The following is a 14,846-nucleotide window of genomic DNA, read 5'->3' on the forward strand; positions in this document are numbered from 1 at the left end:
CAAAGGCTCCTCCCTTACCTCGAGAGATGGTCCCTCCAGGGGCAGGGTTGACACACATGGGTGGAAGGCGGGGTGGGGGAAGTTTGCACTGACGCTGCCTGTGCTGGGCCCGATCTGGGGAAAGAGAGAGGGCATCAAGGTGACATGTTCTCACTCCTCACAGTTACAGACCCCTGGACTGACTCACCTCAGAGCCTCTGTGAGGAGCTCTGGGCACGGGACTGCTGGATGGTATGTGAAGCCAGTCACAGGGTCTGAGAAACAGTGCCACCAATTCCACACAGAAAGAAGGCAATGGTCTTCTGTAGAGATGTGATATGTGATAACTTTGTAGAGATCCCTTCCTCTCAAAAAAGCCCCCAAACTCTCCCTGTTCCCTGAGCCACCTTGTGTGAGCTGAACAACCATCCCATTTCCTCCTCTAGAGCTGCAAGTTGTGAGGATGAAACAAGAAAACAGCTGAAAACTGAAAAGCCATGGTACCATGTAATCCCCCTTATCTGTCTTCCACTTATGGTAGCTAACCTTGTGTCTGCTGTTGGTTCCTGGATGGCCATTTTAGCAACCAGGTCTCAAATTACTCTTTACTTCTAAGAAATGGGCAAGAAAGGACCAAATGACTATGGAGGTCCTCCCTAAGCCCAGACCAGACCCACACTTACCAGCCTTTTCTCTCTTTATAAAAGTTAATGATTTGCCATTCCAAATACTTCCACTCATTTAAAGATTAAATACTACTCATCAGTGACCTATACTTTTTTTTTTTTTAAAGATTTATTTATTTATTCATTCAGAGAGAGAGAGAGAGAGAGAGAGACAGGCAAAGGGAGAAGCGGGCTCCATGCAGGGAGCCGGACGCAGGACTCAATCCCCTGTCTCCAGGATCACGCCCTGGGCTGCAGGCAGCGCTAAACCGCTGCGCCACCAGGGCTGCCCCTATATTTTTTTAAGATTTATTTATTTATTTATTTATTTATTTATTTATTTATTTATTTATTTATGATAGACAGGGGCGGGGGGGGGCAGAGACACAGGCAGAGGGAGAAGCAGGCTCCATACTGGGAGCCCGACGCGGGACTCGATCCCGGGACTCCAGGATCGTGCGCCTGGGCCAAAGGCAGGCGCTAAACCACTGAGCCACCCAGGGATCACCCTAAAGTACTTTTTTAAAGAAGTTCCCAAAACTTTGATATTCATGAACATCACTGTTGCACAGGAAGGTGGGAATGTATAGGTAAATAAGGTTTCACATGTTTACCACCATCTACATGGTGAAGACACCACTGAATCACTGGGTCTGGGGTAAAAGGTACATGAGCATCCTGCTCTCTTTGCTCCACTGGTTTCAATACGATAAATGGGGCAGGAGAGGAGTAGGCAGAGACAGCCACACACACACTACACACTTGAGCAGCAGTTTGCTCTGCTACCATGATGTCCATTTCCGTAATGCAAGATGGCTCATATACAATTGGTACATAAGGGAATGGTATCAGGAAAACATGAGAACCGTCAGTTCAAATGTGATTTCTCTAAGGCAAAGGAACTGGAACAGCAAAGGTAGATTTATAATTTTCAGCAAGAAAACAAAAGACTCTTCCAGATATGTGTGTGTATACACACACACACACACACACACACACGCGTTTTTTTAAGAGAGAGAGTGCGCACATGAGCACAGGAGAACAGGGATGGGAGGGGCAGAGGGAGAGAGAGAAAAAAAAAAGAGAGAATCTTAAGCAGGCTCCATGCCCAGCACAGAGGCTGATGTGGGGCTCAATCTCATGACCCTGAGGTCATGACCTGAGCTGAAATGAAGAGTAGGACGCTTAACCCACTGAGCCACCCAGGTGCCCCTCAATTATACTTTTTAAAAATTAAAATTGAGTGCCTGTAGGGAATCAAGGTGATAGATACATGGATGTTCACTATACAATTTCTTCAACATTTCAGTAGTTTTGAAAATTTCTATAATAAAATGTTGGGGGGAAATGCAAGTAGCTACAGTGAGGTTCCCCTCCCCCACAGTGCCAGCTGCACACACGCCTTACTGGCAGCCCCACGGCTCAGAGCCCCACTGCCACCCGCACGGCCTCAGCACTGCCAGCTTTGCTCCCGAACACACACTCTGTACATTTTTAGCACTGTACTGCGCTGCTTGCCTTGGCTGTCCACGGCATATTCCCAGGCCCCAGTGACTGCTATTGTCACACTCTGGCCATAAAGTTGCACTCTACTGCCTCGGCTCTGTTTCTCCCACAAGCCCTCGTATGACATTAGAGGTGTGTGATTTTGCAGATAACACATACAGTGTTGTAGCAGAAATACTTGTAGGGTCTTCTGGAACAAAGTGCCTAGGATCAAGGTTTATCTTGAACTTAAGGTGGAAAATGACCAGCTCAACCTCTCCAGTCCTGTTGGAGAAGGGTTCTCATTCATATCCAGGGATGCTGGATTGAAAAAAAGGAATAAATAATTTGATGGTTATTGTTTCATTAAGCATTTTCAGTAATTGGGGGCAGGGAAGTTGTTACAGTCCCACAACCTCACTGAGCCTTCTTCTGACCATGGAGCTGGAGGAAAACTGTCCATTCTTGCTGTTGATCTAGTGTTTTTCAAAGTTTTGTGACGACTGTTAAAGATTCAGCTTCAGATTCTCTTTGTAGCCTGTCTCTGATGGCATTACCTCCGAGACAAGAAACTTGTGTTAAGAAGCCAGTAAAGGCAGTAACAGGCCACTTACCAGGCACACAAGTGTGCATGCTGGGAGGTGCTGGCAGCTGTAATGAATTACATAAGAGGAAAGATGGCAGCCACAAACCCAGTGGGCCACTATCCACAAAGCTGCAGGGTACTGCTATAGCTCTTACCTTCAGAAGCCTCAAATGGCCTGCCCCCTTGAGACTCTAAGCCCCTGAGTGCAAGAAAGCATAGCTGTCTCCACACTTGTGTCTCCTATATAGGTGCTCAATCATGCAGCCACATAGCACACAGCACACCGCATGCTGAGGCCAGGCTGTCACTCTCTGGCAAAACACTGGCTACAAGTCTGCATCCCAAATAGATCAATCTACTCACATTTATCAAGGGCCTGCCAACTCAAGACTAAGGGCTGGAGACAGACCACAGCCAAGGGCTTTTCCTATATTATCTCTAATCTTCATTATACCTCTGAAGATAAGGGCTGGAAAACAGGATCAGGTAAGTTAACACCTTGCTAGTGTTAGTGGGGACCAGATTTGAACCCCAGTCAGTCTGACTCAAGCTTTACACCATGTGACATTTCCCTTCAAGATTCATGACACCTTAGGGAGCTCATAATCTCACCATGAGGAGCAGAAAAACATAAAAACTAGGTAAGAAATAAAGAACAATCCTATACAACAATAAAAATGTCACAAGGCCAAACATGACCAATTGCCAAGGTCATGGTGCAAACCACAAGTGATACTAGCATTCAGAAGGCAGGAAAGGACATTCGGCCTTAGAGTCAGAAAAGAAAATGTAGGTTTGCCTCAAGGAAAATATTCAAGACAGTAAACTCTTTCTGATTAATGGTTTTCCCTGAGACTTTCAAGCATAAAATGGTTGTTGGTAAGAATGTAACACTTACCTGTATGGAAAGCAAGGCCCCAAATCAGACTATGTGTGATAATTATGTCCCGAAGCTACTTAATACCACGGATTGTGAATTTACCAGGTGTCAGGCCCTGTTCTAAGCTCTTTACATGCATTAACTCCTCTGATCCTTACAACAACCCTGTGAGGCAGGTACTAAGATCTGGCCCACTTACATCACGAGGAAACGAAGGCACAGCGGCCCAATCATCTGCCTCCAGCTTTGGCCAGCCAGGGTGCAGAAGTGTGACATGAACCAGGCATCTGGCTCCAGAATTTTTGCACAGTGAGGCTATGTTGGCTCCCATGAAATTGAATCTAACAACGTCATCCCAGACAAAAAGCCTCTCAAACAAATCAATCTCCAGCCTAGAAAGAAAACTCAGCCTAGAAAGAAAATGCTCTAAAGGAATTTTGCCACAATTCTCTCACCTGGTACCATCTCCTCATCATGTGGGAGTGAAACAGCACAGAGAAAAAGGAGGATTATGATTTTACTGAGCTCTCCACCTCTTTACAAAACCAATGCTGTTCACTCAGACACTCCCACCAGGAGAGAACCTATTTTCATCCAACTTTCACAAGTGGGTGGACAACAAAGCCCACTGATTAATAAGTAAACACAAAGCAATTAAGTGTACTTCATTTTCAGCTCAAAATCAAAATGTGCTGTCCACACTAATCTCAAACCCAGTGTTTCCCTTTTCAGACACTTAACCAAAGAAACTAGGATGACAGAGATTAATTTTGTGCAATATAATAACAGAGTGGCTAAAAACAAACAAGAAGGCAGAAAGAGGCTGCTGAGCCCTGGGACTTCCAGGCCTCCTTCTGATTTCATCCAACAGGACACCACTCAGCTAAGGTTTTCCAGGCCTCTAGGAACATAAGTGGGAGAGGAGACACAACGGGAAGGACCCTTTCTTTTCTTTTTTTTTTTTTTCAGTAGGCTCCACACCCAGCGTGGAGTGCCATGTGGGGTTCAAACTCAAGTTCCTTGGATCAAGAGTAGCATGCTCAACTGACTGAGCCACCCAGGGCCTCCAGGGGAGAGCCTTTTTAATCAGTAGTTATAGAAGGTCTATTATGGTTGATTTGTAAAACGCTCAGACAGGAACTTCCCGGTCTGCATCAACAGAGGTAACAGGCCTTTTACTCACTGTTCCCTAAAAGGAGGCAAGTCATGCTCCTAAGATACATACACAAGGCCCTCTGAGATGTGGTCCCTGAAGGCTTCCCCAGCTACAGTACTTCCTATAAGCATGAATAAACACTACCCTGCAGGCCAGCCATTGCTCCATTCTATCACTGCTTATACAACCCTCTGACCCTATTTGCTAGAGAGCGTGATTCCAAAACCTGCCACGGTTTCTATGACCACTAATATAACAATGACCCAATCCACACTCACCATCATTTGCTGAGGCCTGCCCTGTGCAAAATGCTATGCCAGGTGCCATAAATGATAAAGGGACACAACAGGCTCTGGCTGCAGGGAGCTTCTAATCTAGGGATGTGGAGATTAGATCCGAATAAACTAAGCACAAGAAAGTACAGATATGGTCCTGAGGAAAATCAGAGAGAGGAGGGACTGAATTTGGTTGACAGAATCAAGAATGGTTCATGGAGAAAATGGGATAAAACACTGGCGTAGAAAAATAGATGGGCTTCCAATGAGCAGTGAGTACATGTGAGAGGATATTCAGGGAGAGGAACAGCAAAGGAACACAGGGATGCGGCCAGGTACTCAGCCATGGGGTCATAAGCACTGTGTGAGGGGAAGGCAGAGAAAGGACTTTGGTGAGTCATGCAAAGAAGGGGTCTAAGGGGTCCTACACACTGGTAAGGAGTCCCTGCAGCCTTCACAGCTGCCCGTCCCAGGGAAGGAGGGCATGAGGTCGCAGGCACAGCTATGTTCTTACCTTTTCTGAATGAGTCCAGGCTGAACATTTCTGGCCAGGAGGGAAAGCTGGAATCCTAAGAAGGAGGGCCAAGAGGCAATGGTTACTATTCTCAGTCCAGGACCCCACAGAGAAGATTTCAAATACACAAAAAGCATGGTCCAGAAGGTGAGACAAATGAAACTCTTCACTACTGAGCACCAACTGCTGCTCCTGGCCTTAAGGATGGAAGGGCCATCTCCACTCTAGAGTAATTACATGGCTCTGTTTCTTTATCACTGAGAGCTTTCTTCTTTTCTCCGTCCTAAACTCCCTAAACCCTGCTAAACAGAACGAGATGCATTTCATCCTGAGAGACGTATTTCCACCTCATCACAGCACTTTGCAGTTTTCCTGGGACTTCTGGGAAGAAAGGAAATTCTATATGGACCCCTTTTCTCATCTGGCACCAGCGAATGGGACTGACTGCCTTATGGACAAAGTAGTTTACTGAACTTTCACAAAACCCAGTCAAGACCCTAGGGATGGGACCTGATGGCAGTATCAAAAAGTAAGTGGACTGTGATTCAAAGTAAAAAGCCTTTTGTGGCAGAGTCTATTATACAACAAATATTAAGTTAAAATTCAACTGTTGGTGGGATGCCTGGGTGGCTCAGCAGTTGGGTGCCTGCCTTCAGCTCAGGTCGTGATCCCGGGATCCGAAATCGAGTTCCACATCGGGATCCCTGTGAAGAGCCTGCTTCTCCCTCTGCCTATGTCTCTGCCTCTCTCTCAGTCTGTGTCTCTCATGAATAAATAAATAAATCTTTAAAAAAAAAATTCAACTGTTGGGCAAAAATTTTGGTACATTTTATTCATTTAACTGAGGAGTATACTTAGAGCCTTAAAACATACACAGAGAGAGAGAGAGAGAGAGAGAGAGAGAGAAGTAACACCTCTGGTTTAATGATTTTTGTTTCAAAAACACTCAAACTCACTTATAGATGTTTTTAATAATGTAGTACTCCTGGGTTGGTGCAGTAAACTTACGTGGCCTCAGTTTAAAAACATCTACACAATGTTTTAGCAAACCAGCATAATGTCCAACATTACAAGGAGTCTAATAGGGCCTACACTCCTGCTTCTGACTGCTTTCCCATCTCATTCTCAAATCACGGGGAGATGGGGGTGGAGGGCTGACCTGGGGCCGAATCTTTCAGGTCCATAGCAGGTCTGCCCTGATGGCCTCCTCTCCCCCAGGGATGCCGGAAATTTCAGCCGATAGGATATGGTAGCTCAGAGAGAAAACTTCAATACAATATCAACAACGACACAATTCACTTTAAGAAGTTACATTCTATAGACTCCTTCTATCCAAATTAGAAGAAAAAGGGTATAATTTGAGATCCTAATTTTAAAGAAAATCTGATTATAAAATCTAAAACATCTAAGCAATTATTGAGTCACAACATTTTCTTGCTAAGAAAGAGTAAATTAATTTGCTTATAAACAGACTGTTAGTTCTGCTTTTAAAAAGTCCCTGGCCAGGGGCACCTGGATGGCTCAGTGGTTGAGCACCTGCCTTTGGCTCAGATCGTGATTCCGGGGTCCTGGGATCAAGTCCCACATCAGGCTCCCTATGGGGAGTCTGCTTCTCCCTCTCCCTATGTCTCTGCCTCTCTTTGTGTTGTCTCTCATGAATAAATAAATAAAATCTTTATTAAAAAAAATAAAGTCCTGAACCCCAAAGCCACATGACACTATCTTTTCCTATATCAATCTAAAAAAATCTGTATGATATTCAAGATAGGATGTTTTAAAGATATCTTACTGAGTTCCAGAACATTTCAGAAACTGAAAAAAAATGTGCGTTCCTTGAAATATAATTATGTTGGAAACTTTTATGATTCATAGTTTCTCTCAAATAATTCAAAGATAAGTAAAATAATATTATGTCAAGAGTTCTTGCATAATGAAACACCACTTAACTCCAGGTAGAGTCACTATGGGATGATTCAAGGACAGAGAAATTCCATAATGGCTAATTAAAAATGATAGCCTTCTTCTAAGACAGTCACAAATGGATTTAATATGTGCCTTTGCTTTACAGTGTGGCTGTATGTGAGATCTGTCACTGCTTTGTGTGCATGGCTAAGTCAACTTACCTTACACGAGCAGTGACAGTCTCAGATTTTGTAGGCTTTTGAACTGAAGCTGAATTCTCTCCTTGCAATTCCTCATCACGAGGCTGGGCCTCCTCCTAGAAAATACAAGACTGGGTCACTATCGGTCACCATAGTGATGAACCTCATACGAAAAATAAAGTTGCTGCAGACCACTGAAATCCATTTACTGACTCTAACAACAAGGACAAGTTTTGTTAATGGCATGAAACCCACACTGGACACACTGGCCTCACTTCAGGACCTGCCATGACAGACAGACTCACAACCCATCAAATTGTGAGCTGCCCTACATCAGCACCTGTAAGATATCAAGAAAGAGGTGTCATGGTGAAAAGGGGCTTGTAGTCCTGAAAGCATTTTCTCCAAGCCCAGAGCAAAACCTGCTTCCAGTTCTGAATTCTAATCCCATAACGACTCTAATATGACCCTACCTAAGATAGATTAAAAAAAAAAAAAAAAAAACCTCTTCCAGGTTAGGAAAATAATGATTACTGAATACCATTTTCAGAGTTCACAAAGTACTTCCACAGACTTTAGAGCAGTTAATCTTTGCAACTTCCCAGTTAGGTAGAAATTATCTTTCCCAGAGAAGGAAATTGAGGCAGATTTTCCCAAAGAAAGTTATGTAAGTTGCCCAAGATCCCATAGCTGCCTCAGGGCAGAATGGAAATCTACAGTTAAGTACTGGACTCCAAAGCTTTCCATGCTTACACTACACTATTTTTCTTATTTCTATGGTACTGTCCTGTTGCCTAGATGTCCCATGGTTCATTCCTGGAAATAATATTTTATAGTGACATAAAGGTTGAAAGTGGCAAGAAGGGTCCAATTGATAAACTTTGGACCATGGCTACAGAAGTTAAAACATTTGGAGAATAATATTCTTTGGAGCTAAAAGGACAACCTACATAGTTTTTAAAAAAAAAAAAATTCAGCAAAGGATGTATTTCTTGCATCTTAAACAGCTCTACAAATAAAGGGCATTATCATAAACTCTATCAGGAAAAAGAGAACTCCCTCCTGGAAACTCCAACATTCCAAGATTTAAGTGTAAATAGTAAGATATAGTCAAGACCCACAATGACAGTGGCTTTACAGCCTTTAAAGAACTGCAAGGGAAACCATCAGACAATGTCTCCTTTCCCTCTGGCCAGTAAGTTGCAACCAAAAACAGTTTTGAGAGTCTGCACCTGGCCATCTGCAGTCCACCTGCTACAGTCTATGGCAAGACCCTGTGGATTGGGGTTGCAAAGTGGGACAATCTCTGCCTTACAACATCACAATTAAGGTGACCAACGTTGCTACACAAGGAGTAGCTAGACAGCATCCTGACGCCATACTCCAGGCTTGGGGGTTCTGAGGACCCCTGGGACTCCAGTTCACTGCAAACAAAGGACCCAACATGCATTAGGTCTTCCCCTGCGAAATGGGGCAAGTCACCACCAGCAAACAAAGAACACCTCACCCCTTGGCCTCCCTCAGTGACAAGGTCGGTGCAAAACGGGGCAAACCAAAGGAGCCAGAATGCACCAGGCCTCCCTTTGGACGAACGGTCCAGGCGGCACGGGGGACAGACAAAGGTCCCGGGGCACTCCAGGAGCTTCCTCCAGGCCCTGCCTCGGGGAACCGAGCATCCCCGGAGGCGGAGGCGTCGTTGCGCCAATGAAGCGGCCTCTCCCGCGGTCCCCGCGGAGCCCCTAGCTACCAGGCCCGCCCCAGCGGACCGGCCTGGCCCCCGCCCCCGCCCAGGCTCCATGGCAACGGCAGGCCGAGGCCTGGCTGCCCACGGCTCGGCCCGGCCGGCTTCGCGGGCAGGCCTAGGATGCCCGGCCTGCTCCTCGGGCCCGCCCGCTTCTCCGCCCCACTCTCCGCCAAGCCGGCGGTCGGACCCGGGCCTCTCCTCGCGCCGACCACCCCCGGCCGCGGCAAGCTCCTCAAGGGGACACGAAAGGGGAGAATAAAAAGCCCAATTCACCTGTTGTTACAGATGTGAAACAAGCCTCGGTGCACCGCGCATGAGCCGCGGGCCCCCCCAACCACGGCCGGACTACAACTCCCACCAGCGGCGGCGCGGCCCCTTCCGGGTCCCGTGGCGGAAGTCCCGCCGGCCGCCCCGGCACTCCCCGCCCCGCCTCCCGCGGCCACCCCGCGTCTCAGCGGGTCTCCAGCGGGTCCCCCCACTCGGGGCTCGCAGTGGCCCCCCAGGGCTCACGCCTCCGGGCGGCCAACCCGCGGCGAGACCCCGGCGCCGAGCCCAATGGGGGGCGGCCGCGGCGGGCGCAGGCGGGACTTCCGGCGGAGCCGCCGAGGGGGTGGGCGCGCGGGCTGCTGTGGGGCCGCTGAGGGAGCTGGTCTGGGCGGCCGGGCCCCACACGGCGCCCCCCTCGCAGCGCCTCAGCATCCGGCAGTGTGAGAGCGGGAGGGCCCTCGCGTGCGTCCGCTGCGCCCCCGCCCCGCGGCCCCACAGCTGCCTCGGGCAGGGCTGAGCCTGGAACGAAATCCTGCTCGGGCTCCGGACCTCCACCCGCCTTCCCCGCCACAGCCCGTTGCCACGCCTCTCCTCTCCGTCTCCCCTCCGATCTTCTGTTTCTTTAGGGAGGTGAGAATTTCTGCCTCAGGACAGTGTTAGGAGGAGACCAGCGCGAGGGCACGCTGTAAACCGTACACCGCTGGGGAAAGGACAAGGTGGCACTGGCTGGTCCGGGCGCCGCTGGGCGGGTCTGCAGGTCTCGCCCCCGCCCCTTGGGCTCCGGTTCCTGTCACGTACATACCGCGGTCCTCTAGACGGGGCTCCCGTGGGAGTTCAGTGGATTCCAACTTCAGAAAGAGCGAACTCAGTTGGGGCTGCTCTGAGGCTCGGTCAAGACGTTACGGCTGGAATGACCCAGAATATGCTTTTAAGATGTGACCTTTCGGGATATATGAAGAATTAGTGCCATAACCCGTTTTTTTGTCCAAGCAATTAAATGCTACAAGTAGTTTTTTTCTTTCTTTTTTTTTTTTCTTTCTTTACATTGGACAGCAGGGTGGGGGAGGTGAGTGTGAAGCATCATCCACTCGTTCAAAGAATTACTACCTTTTCTGAGCAGGGCATGGTGCCATCCTATATGGTGTGTGGGGAATGATCCCTGAACAGGTATCTTGAGTTGAGCCGTATAGCAATTGTTATAAGCAGGTTTTGAGGCTACAATAGCCTGCCCTCAAGGAGTTTAGGGCCTGGTAGACAATATAAAAATATGGTGTGAGGCAAGAAGAAAGTGATAAATGCTGGAGAGGAAGTATATAGCGTTAGAGGGTTGAAAGAAAGGAATATAGTTACTCGATGGCAAAATCGAGGAGAAGGAACCACAGAAGAAAGACAGCCAGTGGAACAAAAGACAAATTCTAAGAGTATGCAGTAGCTCAGTGTGACCAGAGGATTGGATATGTGTACGGGCTTTAGAGGCCATGGAACAAAAAAAGTATAGCTGGGAATGCTATGCTGAGGGATGTTGACTTTATTTGTATGCAGTTACTCTTTGTAAGACATTATTGTTGCACTCCTAAGTAGGAAAGTAAAATAACTAGCGGATTTTAGGAAGGTTATTCTAAAAGTGTGAGGGTAAAATTGGCTGGAAAAAGAGAAGCTAAGGTACAAATGAAATGAGAGGTACTGAGGGATTCAACTGTGCTCAGGAGTGGAAAAGGTTATGACAGGGTGATTGTAGAGTGCCAGGCTGATCCTGCAGGTGACAGGATGTGCTGGGGACTGGAAGGATTGTGCACTGTTAACCATTATTAAGGGACAGAACGGTTGGAGAAGATGATGGATTTTGCTTCATACAGATTATGTTTCAAATGCTGCTGGGTGGGGGGATGCCTGGGTGGCTCAGTCGGGTAAGTGCCTGCCTTTGGCCCCAGGTTCATGATCCCAGAGTCCTGGGATTGAGCCTCTCCTGTGGGGCTCCCACAGGTCAGCTGGGAGTCTGCTTCTCCCTCTCCCTCTGCTCCTCCTTCCACTTGGGCTCTCACTCTCTCAAATAAATAAAAAGACCTTTTTTTTTTTTCTTTTAAATGAAATGCTGTTGGTAATGTTAAGTGATGAACATGTGGTCCCTCCTGCAAAAGATGTCCTGATAGAATGGGAAGAGCATGTAAACAAGTCTTAAAACCTAGGGGAAGCAATGCAAGAGAGGCACAAGTGGAGCCTTCTAAGTGCTTTTCCTTGCTATAGATTTTCTGTTTAGTTTTCTTTCTGAGGGACCTTTCCTTTTTCTTGATCCTTGAACTATTGTTAATGAATGGTTATATCTGGTGAAGTTGGTAAAGTGATCCAGTTTGTAATAAGATGAGTTACAGTGAGTATCTTTTCCCTCTCCCATATATTTCCCCTCTTACTTCCTGTTCATTTTCTTATCACTACCTTATTTTCCTGGATCCAATCCCTAGACTTCTTTCTCTGCTAACATCTCTATCTAGAAACTCCTCTACTTCTTCAGACTATTTAAGGTCCTACTTTGAGCTTCTATAGCAGTTTATTCTCCCCCATGTGGTAGCATTCAGGGCATATTTTGATGTGTCTTCCCTAACTAGGTTGCCAGCCTCTTGGAGTCAAATTTGGGTCCCAATGCCATGTAAGTGCTCCAAGGAGTGTTTGGATATGGCTTACCTCCATCAGATTCTTGTCCTGTGGATTCATGCTACTTAGGTTACTTTTCTTCCGTTTCTTAAGGTTGAAATGTTGGTAGAACCAATTTTATTTTATATATTGAAGTAGAGCTTGTTACCAAAGCCATCCAGCCACAGAAAATAGGATGGAAGAAGAACATAATTTTTTTTAAGATTTTATTTATTCATTCATGAGAGACACAGAGAGGCAGAGACACAGGCAGAGGGAGAAGCAGGCTCCATGCAGGGAGCCTGATGTGGGACTCAATCCTGGAACTCTAGGATCACGTCCTGGGCCAAAGGCAAATGCTCAACTACTGCCACCCAGGTGTCCCAAGAAGAACATAATTTTTGTCATGGGATCTACAGCCATAAGAAGTGGGATGGAGGACCTCTCTTAAACCTCTAAGCTACCATTTCTATGTGCCTGCAGGAGATTCTGTGTTGCTAACCCCACAGTATTTCTTGGATTCCTTTAAACCTGCCCACACTCTCTGTCAATAGTCTCATTTGTAAACCCTCTTCAATTGGCTAGTTTGAGTGGCATTTTCCCCCCTTATGTTTACCACCCCAGACTAAGGTGATTTTGTGGTACTTCAAAGTAGATTTTCAAAAAAAGTCTAAAAACTCCCTTTCTGTGTCAGGTCAAAGCAGACCACTTGGCAAAATATACTGTAGAGTTAGAAGATCCTTAATTCAGAACAAAGTCAAACCAGATGACTTTTCTGGCCATTTCAATTCTGAAAGTTTAGAACTCTAGACAGAATTCCACTTACAAAAAAAAAAAAAAAAAAAAAAATTCCACTTACAGTGAACTGATGCTTATTCCGATCTCATGGAAATAGGAAAATTCCATGAGCTCCGGTTTTTATTAAGGTGGGGAATTAATTTACTTAATAATATGATTAATTTTTTAACATCCATAATGCAATAGAAAATGGGTATGGGGCATGAATGGGAAGTGAGCAAAAAATGCATTGCATATGGCCATTGGTTTGAGAAAGTTCAACCTTGTTTTTTTTAACGTATTATCTTTTATTGTGGCAAAATACACATAACATAAAATACGACATTTTAACCACTTTATACATTTCAGTGATCTTTGGTACATGTACATGTTATGCAACCATCACTATTATCTAGTTCCAGAACATTTTCATTACCCCAAAAGGAAGTCCCATATGTACCCATTAAGCAGTCACTACCCATCCTCCTTCCCCCCGCCTCCCCAACAAAAGCTCCTGGCAACCACTAATCTGCTTTCTGTTTCCATGGTTTTTCTTTTTCCAGATATTTCATATAAATGAAATCATATAACATATGGCCATTTATATCTGGCTTTTTTTCAGCTAGCATAATGTTTTCAAGATTTTTCTATTTTGGGGATCCCTGGGTGGTTCAGCGGTTTAGGTCCTGCCTTCAGCCCAGGGCATGATCCTGGAGTCCCGGGATCGAGTCCCACATCATGCTCCCTCCATGGAGCCTGCTTCTCCCTCTGCCTGTGTCTCTGTCTCTGTCTCTCTCTCTGTGTCTCTCATGAATAAGTAAATAAAATATTAAAAAAAAAAGATTTATCTATTTTGTGGCATATGTCAGTACTTTTTTTCTTTTTCTTTTCTTTTTATTAAATTTATTTATTCATGAGAGACATAGAGAGAGAGGCAGAGACATAGGCAGAGGGAGAAACAGGCTCCCTGCAGGGAACCCGATGTGGGACTCAGTCCCAGGACCCCAGGATCATGCCCTGAGCCAAAGGCAGATGCTCAATCACTGAGCCACTCAACTGTCCCTCTTTTTCTTTTTTTTAACCTTTTAAAAATTTTATTTATTTATTCATGAGAGACAGAGAGAGGCAGAAACATAGGCAGAGAGAGAAGCAGGCTTCATGCAGGGAGCCTGACGTGAGACTCGATCCTGGGACTCTAAGATCATGCTCTGGGCCGAAGGAAGATACTCAACTGCTGATTTACCCAGGCGTCCCTTTTTAAAAATTTTTTAAAGTAATCTCTACATCCAGCATGGGGTTTGAACTCACAACTCCGAAATCAAAAATTGCACACTGCACCAACTGAGCCCACCAGGCCAGGCCCCCAGTACTTCATTTCTTTTTATGGTTAAATAATATTCCATTTTGTTTGTCCAGGCTTATGCTGCTGGGCATTTGGATTGTTTCCACCTTTTCGCTATTGGGAATAGCACTACTGTGAACATTGGTGTACATGTTTTTGTTTGAATACCCCCTTTTTTTAAAAAAGATTTTATTTATTTATTCATGAGAGACACACACAGGCAGAAACATAGACAGAGGGAGAAGCAGGCTCCCGGAGGGGAGCCCGATGTGGGACTCAATCGCAGGACCCCGGGGATCAGGACCTGAGCCAAGGGCAGATGCTCAACCACTGAGTCACCCAGGTGCCCCATATTTCTTTTGGGTACAAACCTAAGAGTAGAATTGCAACTTTGTTTTATATATATATATATTTGTTTGTTTGAGAGGGAGAGAGAGCACAAGCAG

The 14,846-nt window shown here is 45.9% G+C and overlaps 1 protein-coding gene across 5 annotated transcripts in view; it reads right to left on the minus strand.

Moving 5' to 3' along the window:
* DHX30 (DExH-box helicase 30) overlaps positions 1 to 9,806 on the minus strand; it is a 29,402-nt gene extending 19,596 nt beyond the window's left edge. Inside the window, exons 1-5 of one of the 5 annotated variants that reach the window (XM_025455702.3) lie at positions 9,660 to 9,806; positions 7,664 to 7,758; positions 6,700 to 6,806; positions 5,541 to 5,595; positions 19 to 114 (exon numbers count right to left, since the gene is read on the minus strand). In XM_025455702.3, the coding sequence (XP_025311487.1) occupies positions 19 to 114; positions 5,541 to 5,595; positions 6,700 to 6,724 (176 nt within the window). In that variant the 5' untranslated portion in view covers positions 6,725 to 6,806; positions 7,664 to 7,758; positions 9,660 to 9,806. Of the gene's footprint in view, positions 1 to 18; positions 115 to 5,540; positions 5,596 to 6,699; positions 6,807 to 7,663; positions 7,759 to 9,149; positions 9,540 to 9,659 lie in introns of those variants that run through there. The other 4 variants (XM_025455704.3, XM_025455708.3, XM_025455709.3 and 1 more) reach the window with 4 other exon arrangements.
* Between the last annotated feature and the right edge of the window lie 5,040 nt (positions 9,807 to 14,846).

Source organism: Canis lupus, chromosome 20, assembly GCF_003254725.2.
Source record: "Canis lupus dingo isolate Sandy chromosome 20, ASM325472v2, whole genome shotgun sequence".
Taxonomy (NCBI): domain Eukaryota; kingdom Metazoa; phylum Chordata; class Mammalia; order Carnivora; family Canidae; genus Canis; species Canis lupus.